General features: G+C 56.8%; 1 protein-coding gene across 2 annotated transcripts; it reads left to right on the plus strand.

Moving 5' to 3' along the window:
* The first annotated feature begins 67 nt into the window (after nucleotides 1-67).
* Nucleotides 68-25,901, plus strand: map2k6 (mitogen-activated protein kinase kinase 6). Of its 2 annotated transcripts, none has more exons than XM_084669799.1 (12): nucleotides 68-420; nucleotides 9,283-9,343; nucleotides 10,699-10,747; nucleotides 12,436-12,549; nucleotides 12,690-12,809; nucleotides 13,209-13,325; nucleotides 13,443-13,494; nucleotides 14,029-14,156; nucleotides 14,735-14,812; nucleotides 23,798-23,937; nucleotides 25,365-25,410; nucleotides 25,730-25,901. In XM_084669799.1, the coding sequence occupies exons 1-12, from the start codon at nucleotides 330-332 to the stop codon at nucleotides 25,805-25,807; spliced, it is 1,074 nt and encodes a 357-aa protein (XP_084525925.1). In that variant the 5' UTR covers nucleotides 68-329; the 3' UTR covers nucleotides 25,808-25,901. The 2 variants fall into 2 exon arrangements, with proteins under 2 accessions (XP_084525925.1, XP_084525926.1); XM_084669800.1 differs by lacking the exon at nucleotides 68-420 and adding an exon at nucleotides 610-739.
* Nucleotides 25,902-26,234: the final 333 nt, after the last annotated feature.

The following is a 26,234-nucleotide window of genomic DNA, read 5'->3' on the forward strand; positions in this document are numbered from 1 at the left end:
AAAGGATGTGTCACAATTACTACATCTCCCATCGTCCTTTGCGCTCCAAGCAGGAAAAACGTTCGCTCGCAGGGGCTCACACTGATCCAAGTTAGGAGCGTTCAGCTGCCAGCCTTGGCCCATCATGTAAGTGCCGACGAGAATTCTTTGCAGCGCAATTGCAAATTTACCCGTTTCTAGATAGTTTTGTTGGCTGTGCAATTCTAAGATTGACCTTTGGGTGGACACACACGGTCCAGACGACAAAAGGCTCCAAGTGCATGAAGATCGAGGCTTGTATTTTGCATCTTTGTTGCAAAGCAAGCCGCTGAAGCGCCAGCGCGAGGGCGATGGAGGGAGGGAGTGAAAAAGAAGGCAAAGTCTTTTGTGATTCCCCTCCCCCTCATCAAAGCAAAGGGGAAATGTCTCAGCCGAAGGGAGGTAAGAATATCACGCGATCTGTGCAAAACTACTGACATGCAATGAGAGCGGCATTTCTTGCAAAGTGCATCGCTGCAGGTCGAGTGCGACCAATGCATTTTGAAGTTGAATGGTATATTAAGGGTCAGTTGCATTTCCTGTTGAAGATCTTCCCCTTTGCAGAGTTCCTCGTAAGACGATGCAGTCTGAAGCCTCGTACCCAAGGATGTTGCACCCAGTTTGTTTGCTAGACAGTCAGAAACTCCCCGAAGATATTTCCAAGCTCTCTCTATAAAGTATGCACAGGTTAATGCAAAATTCGACGTGTTCCCTTTTCAAGGTAAAGAATATAAAGCATTTATTGCTTCCCTAGCTTTCGCAGATGGTGCAATGCTTAATTGCAAACTGCTTACAATTGTGCACGATTATTGCCAGGAACACGATGTGACAACATGCAGCTGTCAGTCGTCAATTACAGGTTATACACACTCTAGTTTTGATGATCTTATTAGTTGCAGTTTTATATTCTCTTGTCAAAACGCGTTATGAAAAATGGTTGTCACGCCTTGTCCACTAAGCTTTGTTCAAGCAGTTATAGGTAGACACTCTAAAATAAAACCTAAATATAGATTTGCAGTGAGCGCAAGTAATCTACTCAGTTCAAGGAACAGAGCTAAAGGCAAGGAATATCCAAGCAAAAAGTAATATAACGGCTTCAAGTAAAAGTAATGTCATGCATTCTTCAGAATCTATGTTTTGTCAATGCAAATACTTAACCTCAATTCCTCTTGTGGCAATATTTGACATGCTTCTGACAGTTAACTGCCTGTTGTGCATGCATGTGGTTATACCTCGAGGCCTAAATATTTCACTTATAAATGTTGACCAGGTACCAGTAGGCCTACTGTGTAAACGAGGTTACCTGCACCTGCAGACTATGTTTACCACAAAACACACATTGTGTCAAATTAACAAGAAAAAAACATTAATTTGAATCTGTAGAATTGATTTAGAAGGAGGAAGTGCTTTTGTGTTGAATAGTTTTTGCAGTCCGAACAGAGGTTGTATATGTCATTGCGTAACAAACAGGTGACACACCTGTTCTGTGGAACTTTTAATTCCCCCCCTCCTACCATTGACCCATGTCCGCGCACACAAAATGTGCATGAAATGACCAGCTAATTTCTCTGCAGTTTAACTTCACCTTAGCTTCTGTCACCCCAGGTAAAATGTCACCCAACCTACACAATTGAACTGCATACTTGAGTCTCATACTCAAACACAGTGCTGTTGAATTGTATAACTTTGATTGGTAAAGCAATAATTGACAAATATGATTGTAGTGCCTTTATAAATGGTAAAAAGAAATGTAATAGGCCCCTATCCATCACCCGTAACGAACATTCATATGCACTACAAGTGCATAAAGTCTGGTCACGGAATATCACACAGCTGCTTGATGACAACAACCAAGCACACTTTACGATCCGACGATTCAGTTCAACAGAAAATGTCCCTGTTCCAAATGAATGCAGCTTTGCAGTGTTTTCCAGCGATTGCGCCCACTGTCCCTTGTCAAGTCCTGTTGGCAAAGATGGCGCCTGTGGTTCATTTGGCTCCCAAAGGGCTTGCAGTGTGGACCAGACAGTTGGCCGTTCCCCATTGTGCACTGTCCTGCTGTGGGGCCGTGGTGATGGGTCACTGGCCCTCCCAGTATACCCTCCCCGGTGGACTGCCACTATGCAGCCTCCACCGACCCCCTCGCCCATGCACGAATGGGACATTTGTCATGCAAATGTCTCCAGCATTTTTTATTTTTTTTTCCAGCTGCACCGATACTGAATTTGCTGTTTCGACGAGCCGATTGTTGGCCCGGTTCAAGGCTCACAGCTTTTTTTTCTATAGCTGCAACAAATGGAATTGTTTGTGCCATTGTCCAGATGATCCGCTAACTGTTCCACTTCTGTTTTTCGGTGGTCTGGAGCGGGCATGTCATTCCCTCCGCAGAGGGTGCGCTCTCACAGCAACTGCATTCAGCTGCAGGGACAAGCAGAAACACTGACGGAAATCCCCAACCTGCCCTGTCTTTTTGACTTGTTCCAGCAGCAAGTCATCTGTGCAGCATGGTGAAGGCAGATGACTGGGGGAAGTGGTATGCATTAGGGGTGGGAATCTTTTGATACCTCCCGATTCGATTCAAATCGTTTCTTGGGGTCACAATTCGCTTAAAAATCGATTCACCATTTTTTTGATTCACCATTTTTCTGATTTTGAATCAAATTTCGATTCAATATATGCTAACATTTGATTACAGTTTGCTGTTTAGTGTTACTTGTTTCTATTTGACTGTGATAGGCAGTTAAGTGTTGAAAAGAAAAAATCCCAATGCATCAAAACCTTTTTCTTTGGATTTTTTACATTTGTGAATTGATATGAATCGCTAAAAGACTGAATCTGGATTCAAATGCAAATATTTTTTTCTTCCCCTAGTATGCATGCTGTGTAGGCTGCAGAGCCTCCGTGCCACGATGTGCGTGCTGTGCTAAAAATGAGAGGAGTAGCCCATAAATTCAAGGATGGTCTGTCTGCTGCCTCACCCTGGAGTAACCTCGTACGCGATTGCTGAAGGGCTCTCGACGGAAAGGGGAAGGGTGGAGGAGGAGGAGGGGGAGGAAGAGGGGGAGGAGGAGGATTCTCCAGTTTAGGCCTACTGCACGTCAAAGGAATCAAATCAATGCATCCCAGTTGAATCGTGAACACTGATCCATCTCATTAGTCCTCTGCATTAGATCCCCTCCAAGCTTGTTTGAGGTGCATCTGATTGAATAGCTGCCATTTCTCAGTCCCATGCAAGCAATATTCTACTCTATGCTAATGCAGTCAGTAGGAGTATGTTTCCTTGAAACTGTGTATCAAGTGCAGTGGTGAACTTTGCTTCACCAGCTCTTCAGAAGACAGTGAATAGTTTGCAGTTGTCATCCTGCGTTTGATATTAAAGTGGTTCATTTAGTCAGGCCCTGAATTCCAGTTGCATAAAATTCAAGTTTGCGTACCTCTCAGCTTCGTTCTAGTTTACCACACGGTATCACGTTAGACAGCCCTCTGGATGTGTGACAGAGCTGTCTCGAGGTAAATACCGTTTAATTAATCCCAGACATTTTGTTCTGCGTTGAATTGGTGATTTATGAAAGTTCTTCAGCCACTCTTATAAATACTTTTACCCCTGTTCTGGTGCAGAATGCTCCAATTATGCAACCAAGCTAAAGAGGCTTAAAACATTTTTTTGTCAAGGTGTCAGTTGTCAGAGTACCTCTAAATAAAGTAAAAAGCTGCGTCTCAGGCAAGTTCGCCGTGCTTCTGAATAAAACATAGCATGTCACCTGGTCTTCACCAGCCAAGTGAGCGGAAGGAAACAGGACTTTAGAGATTATGTGTCGCAAATTTGTCATTTAATCTCATGAAGTCCCCCCCCCCTTCTCTGCACACCCTCTCACCTCCCAGCCAAATCCCTCAGCCCACAGGGGCTAAATCAAACAGGCCGACGCATCCTGTGAAAATCTGCTCGGAGACCAATCATGCTCAGACACATTCATAGATAATTATAACTCAAGTATGGCCACCAACAATGGCAAGTTCAAGAGCTGTCCTCATTTCAGCTACGGCGTTAGTTTCGCCTTAACTGATGACTTCTCTCTTGTTAGACGTTAGCTACACCCAAGAAACAGGGATTCTGTGAAGGCCTAGCGGTTCGTGACAGAGATCTCCCCCCGATCACTATGTAGTTCTGCGCCCCTAGTCAACCAGTGGAAGCAGAACTGTGCCCAGCCGTGCCCTGAAGACGATCCCCTCACACACTACCGCCGTGCGAGGAGCGTTCAGGTCCGCCCGTGCGTTCAGGAAGCACGGAGGTGACGACATCGTTCCCAAAAGAGCCATTCAACAGCTGTAACCTAAAGGATCTGCCATGTTTGGAGGTGTGGAGTATCTCACACAGTGCCAGGACTGTCACAAGAGGCAAAGCAGCCGTCGGCTCAACAGAGGTTATTTCCATCTCTCTCTCTCTCTCTCTCTCTCTCTCTCTCTCTCTCTCTCTCTCTCTCTCTCTCTCTCTCTCTCTCTCTCTCTCTCTCTCTCTCTCTCTCTCTCTCTCTCTCTCTCTCTCTCTCTCTCTCTCTCTCTCTCTCTCTCTCTCTCTCTCTCTCTCTCTCTCTCTCTCTCTCTCTCTCTCTCTCTCTCTCTCTCTCTCTCTCTCTCTCTCTCTCTCTCTCTCTCTCTCTCTCTCTCTCTCTCTCTCTCTCTCTCTCTCTCTCTCTCTCTCTCTCTCTCTCTCTCTCTCTCTCTCTCTCTCTGTGTTTTCCATTCTCAGTCTCTCCCTGCTCCCCCCCCCACCCCCTCTCTCTGTCTGATTCATCCGTCTTTCTCTGGCTCCGTGGAATTCCATTGAGGAACTCTTGGTATTGTTGGTATTCCGGGTGGAGTGCATGCCATGTGGGGGTTCTGAGGATAGCTGCCAGGACCCTTTTCCAATGTGATCCCAGGCTTATTATCAAGCAGGCAGGACACAGGCCACCCTCACACACCCAACCTTTTCACTCTGAATCCACTGCTCTCCTCTCCCCCCCCCCACTTCATGTCAGGGCTCATGGGCAACATGTAGTACGTACGTTCTGTACACTCTTATCAAAGTTGAAAAGGAGCACAGGAGTCTGTATTTCATGCTAATATTAGACAAGGCAGTGTGTGTGTGTGTGTGTGGGGGGGGTAGGGTAGGGTGTGTGTGGGGGGGGGGGGTTAGGGGGGGGTGGGGAGGGAGGGGTAGGTTTTGCCTTTCTGTAGCATTGCTTTGACTTGCTTCTCTTTAGTTTTCACTGTTATGCCACATCCCCCAAGTGGAAACCCTGCAAGAGAATGTGACAATTGTGAATGTTCACATGAACCCCACAGGGCATCATCAGAAAGAGAGATAGAGATTGTGTGAGACAGAAGGGAGGAGAGGGAAATAGAGAGGAAGAGGAATAGTCCAAACGACTTGTCTGTTTTGGCCTCTGTGGTATTTGACTACATAAGACTACATAAGTCGACTATGTAAGTGAGTCAAATGGCTGAGCTGAATAAATGTACATACTTTGAGCCATGTGCTGCAAATCACTGTGAATGATATGTGCGGCTGCCTTTAATGACACCGCATGCTCCCACGTACGTGTGTGCATAGACGCTGAGTTCAGCAAGAATGGGGCACGTTGTGTATCTTGACTCGAAAATTGCGTAATATGACTGTGGAGCAACTCCCCAGCAGCCCGGGGTTTGGTAGCTTTGCGCCACACTCACACGGTGGGTCCCACAGACAAACAAGTCAGCTCACTCCTTGCTGCTGCGCACCTCAATTATATCATCTATTGATCCGTCTGTTGAGCCACCTTTACCTCTCTCTTTCTCCATCTCTCACTGTCTCTCTCTCTCTCTCTCTCTCTCTCTCTGTTGCTTTCTTTCCATGTCTCTTTCTCTCTCCTTCCCTCTCTCTCTCTCTCTCTCATGCATGTGGTCACTGGACAGATTTGTCCCAAGGTCACTTGCAGGTTGTTTAGGTTTCTCCCAAGTATCGTCAAATGAAAAAGACTATTTCAATTTGTATGACAGGCATGCCCCAGTCACATTGCTGCCTCCGGATTTGCATGCCTGTCTGCATGTGTCATTTCTTTTACAGCCTGCATGTCAATGCTCTGCTCTCTCTCTCTCTCTCTCTCTCTCTCTCTCTCTCTCTCTCTCTCTCTCTCTCTCTCTCTCTCTCTCTCTCTCTCTCTCTCTCTCTCTCTCTCTCTCTCTCTCTCTCTCTCTCTCTCTCTCTCTCTCTCTCTCTCTCTTTTCTGGTTAGTGAGTTACTTTGCATATAGATCACGTGGACTGCATCTCAGCACACACTGTGTGCACGTGAACATCAGACGCTCGTGCACGTGAACATCAGACGCTCGTGCACGCGTCAGGCCTCGTCCACATGCGCTCCCCCAGCTGTCGTCCTCTCGCCGCGGCGTGCAGGGTCTTGTCCCATCAGACGCTGGGGATGGGGAGAGCCTGTGACCCTCCTCTCCATTGCACACATCAGAGACAGAGTGACAGCCTGGAGACAGGCAGCCAGGGCCCGGAGACAGGCAGCCAGGGCCCGGAGACAGGCAGCCAGGGCCCGGAGACAGGCAGCCAGGGCCCGGAGACAGGCAGCCAGGGCCTGGAGACAGACCGCCAGGGCCTGGAGAAAGGCAGCCAGGGCCTGGAGACAGACCGCCAGGGCCTGGAGAAAGGCAGCCAGGGCCTGGAGACAGACCGCCAGGGCCTGGAGACAGGCAGCCAGGGCATGCATGTTTAATCCACCTCACCATCACAGAGGGTGGCAGTGGCTCAGTGGAAGTGCAGGTCCACTGGAGCTCTGCGAGGGCCAGGAGCAGGTCGCTCCGGTTAGGGTTAGGGTTAGGGTTAGTCCTGGTTTATGTATTTGTTTTCTTGTCCTGCTTTATGTGTTTTTGTCGTGGACTCGTTAGTAGGGTGTTGGTTTTCATGGACTATTGTGTAAATGTACGTGGGAGGGGCCAAAACTGACATTTTGGTGTAACAAAGCAGCTTTGGAAAGCGGAGAGAGGGAGAGGGAGGCAGGGCGAGAGAGAGAGGGAGGCAGGGCGAGAGAGAGAGAGAGGGAGGCAGGGCGAGAGAAGGAGGCAGGGCGAGAGAGAGAAGGAGGCAGGACGAGAGAGAGGAGGCAGGGCGAGAGAGAGAGGGAGGCAGGGCGAGAGAGAGAGGGAGGCAGGGCGAGAGAGAGAAGGAGGCAGGGCGAGAGAGAGAAGGAGGCAGGACCAGAGAGAGAAGGAGGCAGGGCGAGAGAGAGAGGGAGGCAAGGCGAAACAGAGAGGGAGGCAAGGCGAGAGAGAGAGGGAGAGGGAGGCAGGGCAAGAGAGAGAGAGAGGGAGGGAGGGCGAGAGAGAGAGGGAGGCAGGGCGAGACAGAGAGAGAGGGAGGCAAGACGAGTGAGAGAGGGAGGCAGGTCAAGCAAGAGAGGGACGCAGGGCGAGAGAGAGAGGGAGGCAGGGCGAGCAAGATAGGGAGGCAGGGCGAGAGAGAGAGAGGTCTCTGGTGGAGGGACACTTAGCAGGGTCACACCCTGTTTTCACAGACGACAACTGAGAGAGACATTGTGTTTGTGTTCAGTCACAAGGTTTAGAGCCCTGTAAAAAAAAAAAAAAAAACACACTGAAAAAGAGGCCATGAGTACCTGTAAGGTGTTAATAACGACATAAAACTATCCGTCTGTATGTGGGGGTGAGCGTTACCATGCATTTTTCATCCTTTTGGACGAAGACATGGTCTTGTTTACCCTCAATGTGTGTTTGTGCACAAAGTGTTCTCCAAAATACTTTGTCATCGTTTTTCATGAACTTCAAGCCCTTAAATGAATCATAGAGACACACACACCTGCCCTTAATGACTCATAGGGACACCCAGCTGGCTCCCCTTCCGCCCGCCGCTCCCCGTGTGCTCTGTCCTCCCTCACGTGGCGTCATGGCTAGCTTTAACCCTTGTGCTGCCTTCAGGTCACAATTACACCCAAAGGTTCACAACGACCCGTCGTTGGGCTGCGACAACTTTACCCAATACAAAAACAAATAAAAAGCATTTCCTTTAATCTTCACGCTGTGGGGGGTGTGAGACAGCCTGACGGTTAAAAGGAAATTCTTCACTTTATTTTTGTGTGAGATAAAGTGGTCGCAACACGTGGGGGGGGGGGGGGGGGGGCAAAATGACTGAAGGGTCACAAAGACCTGAAGGTAACACAAGGGTTAAGCACATCTCTATTTGTGGCGCCGGCTCCTGGTGAGATCTGGCTGCTGTGAGGCAGTCTGGGGAGCTTCCAGTCAGACACCCCCCCCCCCACCCCCTCCTCAGTCACGCCCTCCCGTTGCCGTGGCGCCCCTCAGTGCAGGACCTCCAGATGGAGAGAGTGCTCGGACACTAAGCGTCCTCTCAGCCGTGCTGTCAGGGCCCAGCTTCGTTCAGTCGGGATCTGGAGTCACTCGCTGCATCCAGCCGCAGGTGTCCACGGCTCACCTCCCTGTAGGCTCACCTCCCTGTGGGCTCACCTCCCTGTGGGCTCACCTCCCTGTGGGCTCACCTCCCTGTGGGCTCACCTCCCTCCCTGTGGGCTCACCTCCCTGTGGGCTCACCTCCCTCCCTGTGGGCTCACCTCCCCCCCTGTGGGCTCACCTCCCTGTGGGCTCACTTCCCTCCCTGTGGGCTCACCTCCCTCCCTGTGGGCTCACCTCCCTCCCTGTGGGCTCACCTCCCTGTGGGCTCACCTCCCTCCCTGTGGGCTCTCCTCCCTCCCTGTGGGCTCACCTCCCTCCCTGTGGGCTCACCTCCCTCCCTGTGGGCTCACCTCCCTCCCTGTGGGCTCACCTCCCTGTGGGCTCACCTCCCTCCCTGTGGGCTCACCTCCCTCCCTGTGGGCTCACCTCCCTCCCTGTGGGCTCACCTCCCTCCCTGTGGGCTCACCTCCCTCCCTGTGGGCTCACCTCCCTCCCTGTGGGCTCACCTCCCTCCCTGTGGGCTCACCTCCCTCCCTGTGGGCTCACCTCCCTGTGGGCTCACCTCCCTGTGGGCTCGCCTCCCTGCCCTTCTGGGCTGCTTGGGACTGGATAGGAAGACCCAGGAAGTCAGGGTGCAGGGGTGTCTGTGTGGGACGATTGTTGATGCGGCGGTATTCCGATCGCTTCCTTTATCGATTGAGAACCAAGAACAGGCGATTGTGTAACTTGTGTTTCCTCATTTTGCTGAGTCATCCTGACTTTCTGTGTGTGTGTCTGTGTGTGTGCCTGTGTGTGTCTGTGTGTGTTTCCTGTGCAGTAAGGAAGAAGACGGGACTGAAGCTCCCCAAGGAGGTGTTTCATCCCCCTCCTGCTGCAGCGTAAGATCCCCTCTCCTCTCTCTCACACTGTCTATATTCATTTATCAAGCATTGCACAGTCAGTCGGTGAACAAGTTTAAGAAAGCTTTATTGCTTGCGGCCGGCCCACAAGGAGACAATAACATCACACGCCATTGTGCTACAAAGTTTGTCTGGTTCACAAGTCTTCAAGTAAGACTATTTATTGGTGAGAAGTCTCCTCCCATGCATATACTTACAGAGTTCTCTGACCCTAGGTTTGACCATATGATTCACTCAGCACAGATAAGGTTAACACATTTATCGCACCTCTAGCATACTAATGATCAACCTAGGTCAGTTTGTCTACGTAAGCCTAGTGTCATGTATAGGTCATGTGGGGAGAGGGTTCTCTGCTGACAAGGAATGCTGAACACAGAATCATTCTTATTACAGGATAACATCGTTACATCTTCAATTTTCCCAACACACACACACACCCACACACACGTACACACACACACACACACACACACACACATACACTTACGGGTGCACTGAATATATGTTTAATCCCATTGCAAGTCCTTGTTTACTAAAGAGGTTATTCCAGACTCTTCTAGCAGACAGGCCTGTATCTGCTCCTAGAACATCTGGCCACTTTCTCTTGGTAACACGACACTTGTCTTAGCTTTGAGAGGAGCGACTGCTGCATTACTGTGATGGACTGTTAAGTGCTTCCTACTTTACTGCTGTAATGCGTTTGCTACGCTGCATTGTAGCGCAGAGATGGTGGTTCCACATCATCACGATGGGTAAGAAGTCAGAGGCCTCGACCTGAGCCGTGCCCCCCACCACTAGTGAGGAAGTAGCCGTGCCCCCCCCACTAGTGAGGAAGTAGCCGTGCCCCCCCCCCCTAGTGAGGAAGTAGCCGTGCCCCCCCCCACTAGTGAGGAAGTAGCTGGGCCCCCCCCCACTAGTGAGGAAGTAGCCGTGCCCCCCCCACTAGTGAGGAAGTAGCCGTGCCCCCCCCCCACTAGTGAGGAAGTAGCCGTGCCCCCCCCCCCCCACTAGTGAGGAAGTAGCCGTGCCCCCCCCCCACTAGTGAGGAAGTAGCCGTGCCCCCCCCACTAGTGAGGAAGTAGCCGTGCCCCCCCCCCACTAGTGAGGAAGTAGCCGTGCCCCCCCCCCCCCCCACTAGTGAGGAAGTAGCACTGGCCTTCCCAACACTTTCACTGGCCCTGGTGCGCAGCCATTAGGGTTCAAAAACAGGAACCGTAAATCACCGATTGTTCGTTTTTCTACATTAAGTATGCTTGACTGTATGCTACTTGTATGTTTCTATGTAAATAGACTTTGCCTGATTCAGTGAACATCCTGATGGTTTGACCTTACAGGCCCCCAAGAGATTTGGATTCGAAAGCCTGTGTGACCATCGGAGAGAAGGTAGGACTCTTTTTCTATGAAGTTAATTAATAACACTGGGATTTAATGCATTATCATACAGTGTATTCCAGTTGTATGCATTTTCTAGTTAACAAAGCACAATGTGATTCAATGCATTCTCTAGTTAACAAAGCACAATGTGATTCAATGCATTCTCTAGTTAACAAAGCACAATGTGATTCAATGCATTCTCTAGTTAACAAAGCACAATGTGATTCAATGCATTCTCTAGTTAACAAAGCACAATGTGATTCAATGCATTCTCTAGTTAACAAAGCACAATGTGATTCAATGCATTCTCTAGTTAACAAAGCACAATGTGATTCAATGCATTCTCTAGTTAACAAAGCACAATGTGATTCAATGCATTCTCTAGTTAACAAAGCACAATGTGATTCAATGCATTCTCTAGTTAACAAAGCACAATGTGATTCAATGCATTCTCTAGTTAACAAAGCACAATGTGATTCAATGCATTCTCTAGTTAACAAAGCACAATGTGATTCAATGCATTCTCTAGTTAACAAAGCACAATGTGATTCAATGCATTCTCTAGTTAACAAAGCACATTGCTCTGCCTAATTCTGCCTACATGTTTTAACTGTTGGTCCTCAAACAGACAGACACAAATGTTTGGATAAGCCAGTTTTATCTCGTCACTACACAACCATGGAGTGTCTGGTAACGCGCGCGTGTGTGTGTACATTTTAAACTCCGTACTGTTGAGTTGAGTACCGTCCTCAGTTTCAATGCAGAAATCTTGGCTCAATTAAGGGGCTCATAGCCATAAAACCCCCCCAGTGAACATTACTGCCGAATTGAACACTTCTGATTGTAGGCAGGCTGGAATGCACTTTATTGCCTGTCAGGCAGTAAAAATATTTATTTTAAACTCATCAAATAAGTGGAATTTTCCACTGGCAAGGACTCCAGCAGCTTTGTTTTTTGTCTTAAAATGTTTCTTACAATCTTAACAGTTTTTCTTATGGACAGAAAAGATCCCATTCTTCCAAACTACACACACTTACCCAATTAGGGTGAAGTGCCTTGCCCAAGGACACAAAGTCACGTGGCACAGCCGGGAATCGAACTGGCGACCTTCTGATTACTACCCCGACTCCCTCACCGTTCAGCCACGCCTTTGGACGTAGACCATATCATCTTTTGTAGCCTTGAAGGTTCAAAGCCTTTTCTCTGATAACTACTGTCAAGGTGCATATTCAGAGAAAATCATTCTCCAGGGGGCATCCACTTTCCCTTAAACACAAGGAGACAGGGGAGACCAGATAACGCTTCTCAATTTTCAGTTTGTTTGTATGAGGTAAAGATGAGGTCAATCTTGTACTCTCTTTCACTACATCAGTCTTTTTTATGATTATTTATATATTTGCAGAAAGAACTGTTACAGATATTTGAAAGCACAAGAAAATACATTGTCGATTTCATTTATATCACAGAGTTATTCTGTCTCCTTCGTTCTGTTTACGTGTCTGACCAAGCTGCTGCTAACTTCTCTCCCTTTTCTCTTTTCCCCCTCTGCTCTTCCTCATCCCTCTCCTCCCCCACGTCCCCTGTCCCCTCTCCTCCCCCACGTCCCCTGTCCCCTCTCCTCCCCCACGTCCCCTGTCCCCTCTCCTCCCCCACGTCCCCTGTCCCCTCTCCTCCCCCTCACGTCCCCTCACGAGCAGAAGTTTGTGCTGAAGGCGGATGACCTGGAGCAGATTGGCGAGCTGGGGAGAGGGGCATACGGTGTGGTGGACAAGATGAGGCATGTGCCCAGCGGCCTGATCATGGCCGTCAAGGTGGGTGACCTTCAACCCCGACGACCTCGACCCGGATGACCTGAACCTATCCAGACAAAGACTTTTTACGGCCTGTGCTGTTTCCTATTGTCCTGAAGCTGTGTGTGTGTTTGTGTGGTGTGTGTGTGTGTGATGTGCAGAGGATCCGAGCCACAGTGAACACACAGGAGCAGAAGAGGCTGCTGATGGACCTGGACATCTCCATGAGAACCGTAGACTGCTTCTACACCGTCACCTTCTACGGAGCGCTATTCAGAGAGGTGCCCGTCACAACGCTGCTCCCAAGCACACTGCCCACTGCTGCTAGGGGTTTTGCATTATTGTTTGTTGCAAGAAAATCAACGGCCACCTTGTTATTCTAAATGGAAGCGTTTCGTTCATGATAAATAACACAGACAGGGTGAATGTCGGAGGCTTGTAGTTTGTACGTAGTCAAGATAAACAGACTCGAAATTCTGGATTAAAACATTTTCCGGATGTCCTTCCTCCCCTCCAGAGTTCCTCAGGATATCCCACAGCGAGACGCGTTGGGAAGCCTGGCTTCCTGTTGCTCCTTTTGCTCGTCAGGAATGTGCCCTGGCCCACCTTTGATGCCTTTTTCCCAAACCTCCTCAAAACACACACGCACAGATCTGATTGGCTCCGTCCTCTGTTGCCAGGGTGACGTGTGGATCTGCATGGAGTTGATGGATACTTCTCTGGATAAGTTCTACAAGCAGGTGATAGAGAAGGATCTCGCCATCCCTGAAGACATCCTGGGCAAGATGGCCGTGTCTGTGAGTAGTCTGACAACAAGCCAGTCGCCTGACGCGAGGATGACAGCAACATGACAAATAAACTGACCTGAAACTGGCCTGACCTAACTTGACCTAACTTGACCCCTCTCTCTTCAGATAGTGAAGGCTCTGGAACACCTGCACAGCAACCTGTCAGTCATCCACAGAGGTTAGAACGAGAGGGTTTCCAGGGCATTGGTCCTCCAGACCAGTTCGAACAGTGATTGTTCTCTCAACCCAGGTCATGCTTAGTCTCACACTTTGACGCTTTCATACAATCGTTGAGTCTGAAGGCTTTGTCCGCTCACCGAGCACTTTGTTCATGAAGTCTCATGTAGTCATTCACAATGATTACAGGTCACTAAAAACAAAGTGACAGTCTGTGACTCTGAATTGGTCAGTGACCACAGTATGTGATTCTGGATTGGTCAGTGACCCCAGTCCCCAGTGCAGATGTGTTTAAGGGAACTCCTACAACCTTTAATCCTTTTTCTCTCTCTCTCTCTCTCTCTCTCTCTCTCTCTCTCTCTCTCTCTCTCTCTCTCTCTCTCTCTCTCTCTCTCTCTCTCACTCTCACTCTCACTCTCACTCTCACTCTCACTCTCACTCTCACTCTCACTCTCACTCTCACACTCTCACTCTCACTCTCACACTCTCTCTCTCTCCCCCCTTCCTCTCTCTCTTCCCCCCCCCCCCGGGGCAGATGTGAAGCCCTCCAACGTGCTGATCAACACCCAAGGCCAGGTGAAGATGTGTGACTTTGGGATCAGCGGTTACCTGGTCGACTCTGTGGCCAAGACCATGGACGCCGGCTGCAAGCCCTACATGGCCGTAAGGAACCCTGCAGCTCTCAGTCCAGGGAGACTAGCATGCCCACACAAGTCACTGTTAAGCGTCAGAGAAACTGGAAAGGAGTGGAGATGTTACGCTACAATGTAATGACAGATGTGGAATTGGCGTTGTGTTGACAGAGCAGACTAACAGAGCAGACTGACAGAGCAGACTAACAGAGCAGGCTAACAGAGCAGGCTAACAGAGCAGGCTAACAGAGCAGGCTAACAGAGCAGGCTCGGTGCGTGAGAGTCGTGGCCGCTCCCCTCTCCAGCCGTAGCCGTAGTAACCTCAGTTAGGTTTTTAACAGCGGTGTGTGTGTGTGGGGTGGGGGGGGTGGGGGGGGGCGGCGGCGGGGTGCCTGGCTGTGTCCACAGTGCCTGGCTGTCGTCATGGTTTTAGGGCCAGGCTAGCATCCAGGGAACAAGAGTACCCTGTGTGTGTTCAGGAGGTGAACATGACAGGGCAGGGAGCCCGTCGCCCCCGGAGACCAGCGGGGCCCCGAAGCACCTGTGGTACTGTCGAGTGATGTCATATTCGTTCGGTTTGAACTTTTCTCTCGCCCCCCCCCCCCCCAGCCTGAGAGGATAAACCCAGAGACCAATCAGAAGGGCTACAACGTCAAGTCGGACATCTGGAGTTTAGGAATAACAATGGTGAGTCTCGTTCTCAAAAAACGAAAGCCTTGGACCGTTGTGCTTGTTGACGTTTTGCTCGAGCTTTGCTTAAGGCTGCCCGTCGATGGATCTCTCAGCCTCCGTCGTGACAGCCTCCGTTTGTCTTCCGAATATCTTCGTTATTGTAATGTACGTCATGACATTCAGATCAGAACGTGCTCAGTCTGGAGGCATTGCTTAGCCCCAGCCCAACGGCCGGCTCGACCCTTTTATTAGGAGCTGTTAAATATTCATAGCTTGCTCATTTGCACGTTTTGAACTCTGTCCCACCCAAGAATGTGTGGGCTCCAGTAATCCAGCAGGCCTGGTTTAAACACTTGGTAATGAGGGACATAGTCGTGCCTGTTAACAAGGCGCAACACTATCAACATGAAGGAATTACCACACCAAAAGTGCGGTAACCCTAACCCTAACCGCAAGAGAGCGAGGGGGAGAAGACAGTGCCTCGCATGGTCCTTTCCCCCGGGGCCCTCCTCTAACCCCCTCCACACACCCCCTCCTCTGACCCCCCCTCCTCTAACCCCCTCCACACACCCCCTCCTCTGACCCCCCCTCCTCTAACCCCCTCCACACACCCCCTCCACACACCCCCTCCTCTGACCGTCTCTCCTCTGACCCTCTCCTCTGACCCCCTCCTCTGACCCCCCCTCCTCTGACCCCCCCTCCTCTGACCCCCCCTCCTCTGACCCCCTCCTCTGACCCCCCCTCCTCTGACCCTCTCCTCTGACCCCCTCCTCTGACCCCCCCTCCTCTGACCCCCTCTCCTCTGACCCTCTCCTCTGACCCTCTCCTCTGACCCCCCCTCCTCTGACCCCCTCTCCTCTGACCCTCTCCTCTGACCCCCCCTCCTCTGACCGTCTCTCCTCTGACCCTCTCCTCTGACCCTCTCCTCTGACCCCCTCCTCTGACCCCCTCCTCTGACCCCCCCTCCTCTGACCCCCCCTCCTCTGACCCCCTCCTCTGACCCCCCCTCCTCTGACCCCCTCCTCTGACCCCCCCTCCTCTGACCCCCTCTCCTCTGACCCCCTCCTCTGACCCCCCCTCCTCTGACCCCCTCCTCTGACCGTCTCTCCTCTGACCCTCTCCTCTGACCCCCTCCTCTGACCCCCCCTCCTCTGACCCCCTCTCCTCTGACCCCCCCTCCTCTGACCCCCCCTCCTCTGACCCCCTCTCCTCTGACCCCCCCTCCTCTGACCCCCTCTCCTCTGACCCCCCCTCCTCTGACCCCCCCTCCTCTGACCCCCTCTCCTCTGACCCCCCCTCCTCTGACCCCCCCTCCTCTGACCCTCTCCTCTGACCCTCTCCTCTGACCCCCCCTCCTCTGACCCCCCCTCCTCTGACCCCCCCTCCTCTGACCCCCCCTCCTCTGACCCCCCCTCCTCTGACCCCCTCTCCTCTGACCCCCCCTCCTCTGACCCCCTCTCCTCTGACCCCCTCCTCTGACCCCCTCTCCTCTGACCCCCCCTCCTCTGACCCCCCCTCCTCTGACCCCCCCTCCTCTGACCCCCTCTCCTCTGACCCCCCCTCCTCTGACCCCCTCTCCTCTGACCCTCTCCTCTGACCCCCCCTCCTCTGACCCCCTCTCCTCTGACCCCCTCTCCTCTGACCCCCCCTCCTCTGACCCCCCCTCCTCTGACCCTCTCCTCTGACCCCCTACTCTGACCCCCTCCTCTGACCCCCCCTCCTCTGACCCCTTCCTCTGACCCCCTCCTCTGACCCCCCCTCCTCTGACCCCCTCTCCTCTGACCCCCCCTCCTCTGACCCCCTCTCCTCTGACCCCCTCCTCTGACCCCCTCTCCTCTGACCCCCTCCTCTGACCCCCCCTCCTCTGACCCCCTCCTCTGACCCCCTCCTCTGACCCCCTCCTCTGACCCCCTCCTCTGACCCCCCCTCCTCTGACCCCTTCCTCTGACCCCCTCTCCTCTGACCCCCCCTCCTCTGACCCCCCCTCCTCTGACCCCCCCTCCTCTGACCCCCTCTCCTCTGACCCCCCCTCCTCTGACCCCCCCTCCTCTGACCCCCCCTCCTCTGACCCCCTCTCCTCTGACCCCCCCTCCTCTGACCCCCCCTCCTCTGACCCCCCCTCCTCTGACCCCCTCCTCTGACCCCCCCTCCTCTGACCCCCTCCTCTGACCCCCTCCTCTGACCCCCTCTCCTCTGAGCCCCTCCTCTGACCCCCTCTCCTCTGACCCCCCCTCCTCTGACCCCCCCTCCTCTGACCCCCTCCTCTGACCCCCCCTCCTCTGACCCCCCCTCCTCTGACCCCCTCCTCTGACCCCCTCCTCTGACCCCCCCTCCTCTGACCCCCCCTCCTCTGACCCTCTCCTCTGACCCCCCCTCCTCTGACCCCCTCCTCTGACCCCCCCTCCTCTGACCCCCTCTCCTCTGACCCCCCCTCCTCTGACCCCCTCCTCTGACCCCCCCTCCTCTGACCCCCTCTCCTCTGACCCCCCCTCCTCTGACCCCCTCCTCTGACCCCCTCTCCTCTGACCCCCCCTCCTCTGACCCCCTCTCCTCTGACCCCCCCTCCTCTGACCCCCTCCTCTGACCCCCTCTCCTCTGACCCCCCCTCCTCTGACCCCCTCTCCTCTGACCCCCCCTCCTCTGACCCCCTCCTCTGACCCCCCCTCCTCTGACCCCCTCCTCTGACCCCCCCTCCTCTGACCCCCCCTCCTCTGACCCCCCCTCCTCTGACCCCCCCTCCTCTGACCCCCCCTCCTCTAACCCCCTCCTCTGACCCCCTCCTCTGACCCCCTCCTCTGACCCCCTCTCCTCTGACCCCCTCCTCTGACCCCCCCTCCTCTGACCCCCCCTCCTCTGACCCCCTCCTCTGACCCCCCCTCCTCTGACCCCCCCTCCTCTGACCCCCCCTCCTCTGACCCCCCCTCCTCTGACCCCCTCTCCTCTGACCCCCTCCTCTGACCCCCCCTCCTCTGACCCCCTCCTCTGACCCCCTCTCCTCTGACCCCCCCTCCTCTGACCCCCTCTCCTCTGACCCTCTCCTCTGACCCCCCCTCCTCTGACCCCCTCTCCTCTGACCCCCTCTCCTCTGACCCCCCCTCCTCTGACCCCCCCTCCTCTGACCCTCTCCTCTGACCCCCTCCTCTGACCCCCCCTCCTCTGACCCCCTCCTCTGACCCCCCCTCCTCTGACCCCTTCCTCTGACCCCCTCCTCTGACCCCCCCTCCTCTGACCCCCTCTCCTCTGACCCCCCCTCCTCTGACCCCCTCTCCTCTGACCCCCTCCTCTGACCCCCTCTCCTCTGACCCCCTCCTCTGACCCCCCCTCCTCTGACCCCCTCCTCTGACCCCCTCCTCTGACCCCCTCCTCTGACCCCCTCCTCTGACCCCCCCTCCTCTGACCCCTTCCTCTGACCCCCTCTCCTCTGACCCCCCCTCCTCTGACCCCCCCTCCTCTGACCCCCCCTCCTCTGACCCCCTCTCCTCTGACCCCCCCTCCTCTGACCCCCCCTCCTCTGACCCCCCCTCCTCTGACCCCCCCTCCTCTGACCCCCCCTCCTCTGACCCCCTCTCCTCTGACCCCCTCCTCTGACCCCCCCTCCTCTGACCCCCTCCTCTGACCCCCTCTCCTCTGACCCCCCCTCCTCTGACCCCCTCTCCTCTGACCCTCTCCTCTGACCCCCCCTCCTCTGACCCCCTCTCCTCTGACCCCCTCTCCTCTGACCCCCCCTCCTCTGACCCCCCCTCCTCTGACCCTCTCCTCTGACCCCCTCCTCTGACCCCCCCTCCTCTGACCCCCTCCTCTGACCCCCCCTCCTCTGACCCCTTCCTCTGACCCCCTCCTCTGACCCCCCCTCCTCTGACCCCCTCTCCTCTGACCCCCCCTCCTCTGACCCCCTCCTCTGACCCCCCCTCCTCTGACCCCCCCTCCTCTGACCCCCCCTCCTCTGACCCCCCCTCCTCTGACCCCCCCTCCTCTAACCCCCTCCTCTGACCCCCTCCTCTGACCCCCCCTCCTCTGACCCCCTCCTCTGACCCCCCCTCCTCTGACCCCCCCTCCTCTGACCCCCTCCTCTGACCCCCCCTCCTCTGACCCCCCCTCCTCTGACCCCCCCTCCTCTGACCCCCCCTCCTCTGACCCCCTCTCCTCTGACCCCCTCCTCTGACCCCCCCTCCTCTGACCCCCTCCTCTGACCCCCTCTCCTCTGACCCCCCCTCCTCTGACCCCCTCTCCTCTGACCCTCTCCTCTGACCCCCCCTCCTCTGACCCCCTCTCCTCTGACCCCCTCTCCTCTGACCCCCCCTCCTCTGACCCCCCCTCCTCTGACCCTCTCCTCTGACCCCCTCCTCTGACCCCCCCTCCTCTGACCCCCTCCTCTGACCCCCCCTCCTCTGACCCCTTCCTCTGACCCCCTCCTCTGACCCCCCCTCCTCTGACCCCCTCTCCTCTGACCCCCCCTCCTCTGACCCCCTCTCCTCTGACCCCCTCCTCTGACCCCCTCTCCTCTGACCCCCTCCTCTGACCCCCCCTCCTCTGACCCCCTCCTCTGACCCCCTCCTCTGACCCCCTCCTCTGACCCCCTCCTCTGACCCCCCCTCCTCTGACCCCTTCCTCTGACCCCCTCTCCTCTGACCCCCCCTCCTCTGACCCCCCCTCCTCTGACCCCCCCTCCTCTGACCCCCTCTCCTCTGACCCCCCCTCCTCTGACCCCCCCTCCTCTGACCCCCCCTCCTCTGACCCCCCCTCCTCTGACCCCCCCTCCTCTGACCCCCTCTCCTCTGACCCCCTCCTCTGACCCCCCCTCCTCTGACCCCCTCCTCTGACCCCCTCTCCTCTGACCCCCCCTCCTCTGACCCCCTCTCCTCTGACCCTCTCCTCTGACCCCCCCTCCTCTGACCCCCTCTCCTCTGACCCCCTCTCCTCTGACCCCCCCTCCTCTGACCCCCCCTCCTCTGACCCTCTCCTCTGACCCCCTCCTCTGACCCCCCCTCCTCTGACCCCCTCCTCTGACCCCCCCTCCTCTGACCCCTTCCTCTGACCCCCTCCTCTGACCCCCCCTCCTCTGACCCCCTCTCCTCTGACCCCCCCTCCTCTGACCCCCTCTCCTCTGACCCCCTCCTCTGACCCCCTCTCCTCTGACCCCCTCCTCTGACCCCCCCTCCTCTGACCCCCTCCTCTGACCCCCCCTCCTCTGACCCCCTCCTCTGACCCCCTCCTCTGACCCCCCCTCCTCTGACCCTCTGACCCCCCCTCCTCTGACCCCCCCTCCTCTGACCCCCCCTCCTCTGACCCCCCCTCCTCTGACCCCCCCTCCTCTGACCCCCTCTCCTCTGACCCCCCCTCCTCTGACCCCCTCTCCTCTGACCCCCTCCTCTGACCCCCTCTCCTCTGACCCCCCCTCCTCTGACCCCCCCTCCTCTGACCCCCCCTCCTCTGACCCCCTCTCCTCTGACCCCCCCTCCTCTGACCCCCTCTCCTCTGACCCTCTCCTCTGACCCCCCCTCCTCTGACCCCCTCTCCTCTGACCCCCTCTCCTCTGACCCCCCCTCCTCTGACCCCCCCTCCTCTGACCCTCTCCTCTGACCCCCTCCTCTGACCCCCTCCTCTGACCCCCCCTCCTCTGACCCCTTCCTCTGACCCCCTCCTCTGACCCCCCCTCCTCTGACCCCCTCTCCTCTGACCCCCCCTCCTCTGACCCCCTCTCCTCTGACCCCCTCCTCTGACCCCCTCTCCTCTGACCCCCTCCTCTGACCCCCCCTCCTCTGACCCCCTCCTCTGACCCCCTCCTCTGACCCCCTCCTCTGACCCCCTCCTCTGACCCCCCCTCCTCTGACCCCTTCCTCTGACCCCCTCTCCTCTGACCCCCCCTCCTCTGACCCCCCCTCCTCTGACCCCCTCTCCTCTGACCCCCCCTCCTCTGACCCCCCCTCCTCTGACCCCCCCTCCTCTGACCCCCTCTCCTCTGACCCCCCCTCCTCTGACCCCCCCTCCTCTGACCCCCTCCTCTGACCCCCCCTCCTCTGACCCCCTCCTCTGACCCCCTCTCCTCTGAGCCCCTCCTCTGACCCCCTCTCCTCTGACCCCCCCTCCTCTGACCCCCCCTCCTCTGACCCCCTCCTCTGACCCCCCCTCCTCTGACCCCCCCTCCTCTGACCCCCTCCTCTGACCCCCTCCTCTGACCCCCCCTCCTCTGACCCCCCCTCCTCTGACCCTCTCCTCTGACCCCCCCTCCTCTGACCCCCTCCTCTGACCCCCCCTCCTCTGACCCCCTCTCCTCTGACCCCCCCTCCTCTGACCCCCTCCTCTGACCCCCCCTCCTCTGACCCCCCCTCCTCTGACCCCCTCTCCTCTGACCCCCCCTCCTCTGACCCCCTCCTCTGACCCCCTCTCCTCTGACCCCCCCTCCTCTGACCCCCTCTCCTCTGACCCCCTCCTCTGACCCCCCCTCCTCTGACCCCCCCTCCTCTGACCCCCTCCTCTGACCCCCTCCTCTGACCCCCTCCTCTGACCCCCTCCTCTGACCCCCCCTCCTCTGACCCCTTCCTCTGACCCCCTCTCCTCTGACCCCCCCTCCTCTGACCCCCCCTCCTCTGACCCCCCCTCCTCTGACCCCCTCTCCTCTGACCCCCCCTCCTCTGACCCCCCCTCCTCTGACCCCCCCTCCTCTGACCCCCTCTCCTCTGACCCCCCCTCCTCTGACCCCCCCTCCTCTGACCCCCTCCTCTGACCCCCCCTCCTCTGACCCCCTCCTCTGACCCCCTCCTCTGACCCCCTCTCCTCTGAGCCCCTCCTCTGACCCCCTCTCCTCTGACCCCCCCTCCTCTGACCCCCCCTCCTCTGACCCCCTCCTCTGACCCCCCCTCCTCTGACCCCCTCCTCTGACCCCCTCCTCTGACCCCCCCTCCTCTGACCCCCTCCTCTGACCCCCTCCTCTGACCCCCCCTCCTCTGACCCCCCCTCCTCTGACCCCCTCCTCTGACCCCCTCCTCTGACCCCCTCCTCTGACCCCCCCTCCTCTGACCCCCCCTCCTCTGACCCTCTCCTCTGACCCCCTCCTCTGACCCCCTCCTCTGACCCCCCCTCCTCTGACCCTCTCCTCTGACCCCCTCCTCTGACCCTCTCCTCTGACCCCCCCTCCTCTGACCCCCTCTCCTCTGACCCCCTCCTCTGACCCCCCCTCCTCTGACCCCCTCCTCTGACCCCCTCTCCTCTGACCCCCCCTCCTCTGACCCCCCCTCCTCTGACCCCCCCTCCTCTGACCCCCCCTCCTCTGACCCCCTTCTCTGACCCCCTCCTCTGACCCCCTTCTCTGACCCCCTCCTCTGACCCCCCCTCCTCTGACCCCCCCTCCTCTGACCCCCTCCTCTGACCCCCTCCTCTGACCCCCCCTCCTCTGACCCCCTCCTCTGACCCCCTCCTCTGACCCCCTCCTCTGACCCCCTTCTCTGACCCCCTCCTCTGACCCCCTCCTCTGACCCCCTCCTCTGACCCCCCCTCCTCTGACCCCCCCTCCTCTGACCCCCTCCTCTGACCCCCTCCTCTGACCCCCTCCTCTGACCCCCTCCTCTGACCCCCCCTCCTCTGACCCCCTCCTCTGACCCCCTCCTCTGACCCCCTCCTCTGACCCCCCCTCCTCTGACCCCCTCCTCTGACCCCCTCCTCTGACCCCCTCCTCTGACCCCCTCCTCTGACCCCCCCTCCTCTGACCCCCTCCTCTGACCCCCTCCTCTGACCCCCTCCTCTGACCCCCCCTCCTCTGACCCCCTCCTCTGACCCCCTCCTCTGACCCCCTCCTCTGACCCCCCCTCCTCTGACCCCCTCCTCTGACCCCCTCCTCTGACCCCCTCCTCTGACCCCCTCCTCTGACCCCCCCTCCTCTGACCCCCTCCTCTGACCCTCTCCTCTGACCCCCCCTCCTCTGACCCCCCCTCCTCTGACCCTCTCCTCTGACCCCCCCTCCTCTGACCCTCTCCTCTGACCCCCCCTCCTCTGACCCCCTCTCCTCTGACCCCCCCTCCTCTGACCCTCTCCTCTGACCCCCCATCCTCTGACCCTCTCCTCTGACCCCCTCCTCTGACCCCCCCTCCTCTGACCCCCTCCTCTGACCCCCCCTCCTCTGACCCCTTCCTCTGACCCCCTCTCCTCTGACCCCCCCTCCTCTGACCCCCCCTCCTCTGACCCCCTCTCCTCTGACCCCCTCCTCTGACCCCCCCTCCTCTGACCCCCTCCTCTGACCCCCTCTCCTCTGACCCCCCCTCCTCTGACCCCCTCTCCTCTGACCCCCCCTCCTCTGACCCCCTCTCCTCTGACCCCCTCCTCTGACCCCCCCTCCTCTGACCCCCTCCTCTGACCCCCTCTCCTCTGACCCCCCCTCCTCTGACCCCCCCTCCTCTGACCCCCCCTCCTCTGACCCCCCCTCCTCTGACCCCCCCTCCTCTGACCCCCTTCTCTGACCCCCTCCTCTGACCCCCTTCTCTGACCCCCTCCTCTGACCCCCTTCTCTGACCCCCTCCTCTGACCCCCCCTCCTCTGACCCCCCCTCCTCTGACCCCCTCCTCTGACCCCCTCCTCTGACCCCCTCCTCTGACCCCCCCTCCTCTGACCCCCTCCTCTGACCCCCTCCTCTGACCCCCTCCTCTGACCCCCTCCTCTGACCCCCTTCTCTGACCCCCTCCTCTGACCCCCTTCTCTGACCCCCTCCTCTGACCCCCCCTCCTCTGACCCCCCCTCCTCTGACCCCCTCCTCTGACCCCCTCCTCTGACCCCCCCTCCTCTGACCCCCTCCTCTGACCCCCTCCTCTGACCCCCTCCTCTGACCCCCCCTCCTCTGACCCCCTCCTCTGACCCCCTTCTCTGACCCCCTCCTCTGACCCCCTTCTCTGACCCCCTCCTCTGACCCCCCCTCCTCTGACCCCCCCTCCTCTGACCCCCTCCTCTGACCCCCTCCTCTGACCCCCCCTCCTCTGACCCCCTCCTCTGACCGTCTCTCATCCTGTTCCTCAGATTGAGCTGGCCATCCTGCGCTTCCCCTACGACTCCTGGGGCACGCCCTTCCAGCAGCTCAAACAGGTGGTGGAAGAACCGTCCCCACAGCTGCCCACTGACAAGTTCTCCCCGGAGTTTGTGGACTTCACCTCCCTGTGGTACGATCGCACACCCCTCCCCGACCCCTCCCCACCCCCGACCCCACACCCCTCCCCGACCCCCCACCCCTCCCCACCCCCGACCCCCCACCCCTCCCCTCCCCCGACCCCACACCCCTCCCCGACCCCCCACCCCTCCCCACCCCCGACCCCCCACCCCTCCCCTCCCCCGACCCCACACCCCTCCCCGACCCCCCACCCCTCCCCACCCCCGACCCCCCACCCCTCCCCACCCCCGACCCCCCCCCCCCCCCACCCCTCCCCGACCCCACACCCCTCCCCGACCCCCCACCCCTCCCCACCCCCGACCCCCCCCCCCCCACCCCTCCCCGACCCCATACCCCTCCCCGACCCCCCACCCCTCCCCGACCCCACACCCCTCCCCCACCCCTCCCCGACCCCACACCCCTCCCCGACCCCCCACCCCTCCCCAAACCCCCACCCCTCCCCGACCCCACACCCCTCCCCGACCCCTCCCCGACCCCACACCCCTCCCCTCCCCACACCCCTCCCCGACCTCTCCCCATGCGGACAGACACTATGCTCTCTCACTCAGCCATTCAAACCGGTATCTTGTATTCAGCACCAGCTGTGAGCCAGCGGAGGGAAGCTTTCCTCCGTGCTGTCAGTTAGTGCTCACTTTCCTCCGTTGTTATGGTGTTTACTCCACCTTGTTGGACAGGACAGTGTCATGCGTGTTCTTGGAGCTCTACAGATCTCACTGGAAAGCGTCTGAATGTGCCTGCTCAGCAGCTTTCTCCTGCGTTCCTTAGAAAGGATGTTTTTGCAACGAGTTTTTGAGAGAGTTTGTTTTAAAGTCTAGATATGTATTTGAAAAGCTTTAGGAGTGATACAGAATCATGGGTAAGCAGAAAATATGTTATTTGTGGCTGGTTGCAACTGCTTGCTGTTTTTTGTGTGGGTCACATTGTGGGGTGTTGAGTGTGGCTTGTTGAGTGTTACTCCTGCAGGTACCTTTCCGCTCTTTTCTGGCAGGATGTCCTCTCATCATGCCCGTTAGAGTACAATTTCCAGGTTAGAGGTGCTAACAGGAGTTTCCAAATGTTCGTTAGAGCATTGTTCTGTACCCAGAAGACTGTATTCCTGAAACATGAAGTGGTTAGCAGCCAGTGAGTGCATGGAACCCGGGAAAATGTTTCCTGTAATCTGACAGACCTCACTTCAGAGTAGGAAGGGAAGAGAATGGAAACGATGGCTCATCGTAGATTCATGTGTTGATACTATTTATGTTCTTGTTACCCACAACAAAAGGGACTTCTTTTCCATTTTCCTTCCTCCTCCTCAGTCGACAGTGCACCTCTTGGGGCTGTCGGTCAGTATGGAGCAGCTGGAGTTGGGAACACCCAGACTAGACAGTTTAAAGTCTTATCTATCTTGTGTTAACTCTCATCTCCTCGTGTTCACAGCTTAAAGAAAAACTCCAAAGAACGGCCGAACTACACGGAACTCATGGTGAGTTTGTTTAAGCATTGGCCGTCCACACGACCAGCAAACGTCCATTTTTATCACTTCAGGATGGTGAACGAGGATTTTCTTTGTCCTTGTCCTGCAATCTTTGTCCACTAGAGGGCAGGCTGAGTCTACAAATGTAGAAGGTCCCGGTCCACACACACAACTTGACAATGTCAAGCTAACCAAGACACTAATTAGGCCAAACCCCTTTTGTGAAGTTCTATGAACAGTTTTCTTTCAACCTGACTTTTCATAACCAGACTTGTCTTGTTTGCGGCCAGATAAAGTAGAAATGACTTGTGTTTCCTCCGCTCCGCAGCAACACCCCTTCTTTACCTCACACGAGTCCAAAGAAACTGACGTGGCGAGTTTTGTCAAGGTCACCCTCGGGGACTGAAGGTCACCCTCGGGGACTGAAGCTCCGCCCCCTCGAGCTATGCTCCGGCTGACCTGCAAAAGAAGAAGAAGCACCATCTGCAACCCTGTTACCTGTGGGCCCCCGCCCCCCCCCCCCCCCCTTTAACCCCACCCCCTGATGCTGTGGGCAGAGGGACACTGAGGAGTATCGATGGATGGAGCGGCCATCTTATTGAAGGAGCGGGAGACAGGAGCCAGACTCAACGTACCACTCATACAACACTTCGTAGGGCGGGGGAGGGGGGAGGGGGGGATGGGGGAGGGGGGAGGGGGGGGGTGTTGTTAGGTTTGGGGAGGTCCCACACACCACATTAATTGAATGTACACCCCCTTCCCTCCCCCACCAACGTAAAAATCGTCCCACACTTGTCACTACTTAAAGACCCCAAACAGTAAGTGACTCTTGG

Source organism: Hypomesus nipponensis, chromosome 13, assembly GCF_054491055.1.
Source record: "Hypomesus nipponensis isolate SF chromosome 13, ASM5449105v1, whole genome shotgun sequence".
NCBI lineage: Eukaryota > Metazoa > Chordata > Actinopteri > Osmeriformes > Osmeridae > Hypomesus > Hypomesus nipponensis.

Excerpts from the sequence above, each read along its gene's own strand:
- map2k6 (XM_084669799.1), top strand. The coding sequence starts at position 330 with ATGGAGGGAGGGAGTGAAAAAGAAGGCAAAGTCTTTTGTGATTCCCCT. Across the intron at positions 9,344-10,698 it reads CATCCCCCTCCTGCTGCAGC|GCCCCCAAGAGATTTGGATT; the intron begins GTAAGATCCCCT and ends TTGACCTTACAG. Across the intron at positions 13,495-14,028 it reads CCTGTCAGTCATCCACAGAG|ATGTGAAGCCCTCCAACGTG; the intron begins GTTAGAACGAGA and ends CCCCCGGGGCAG.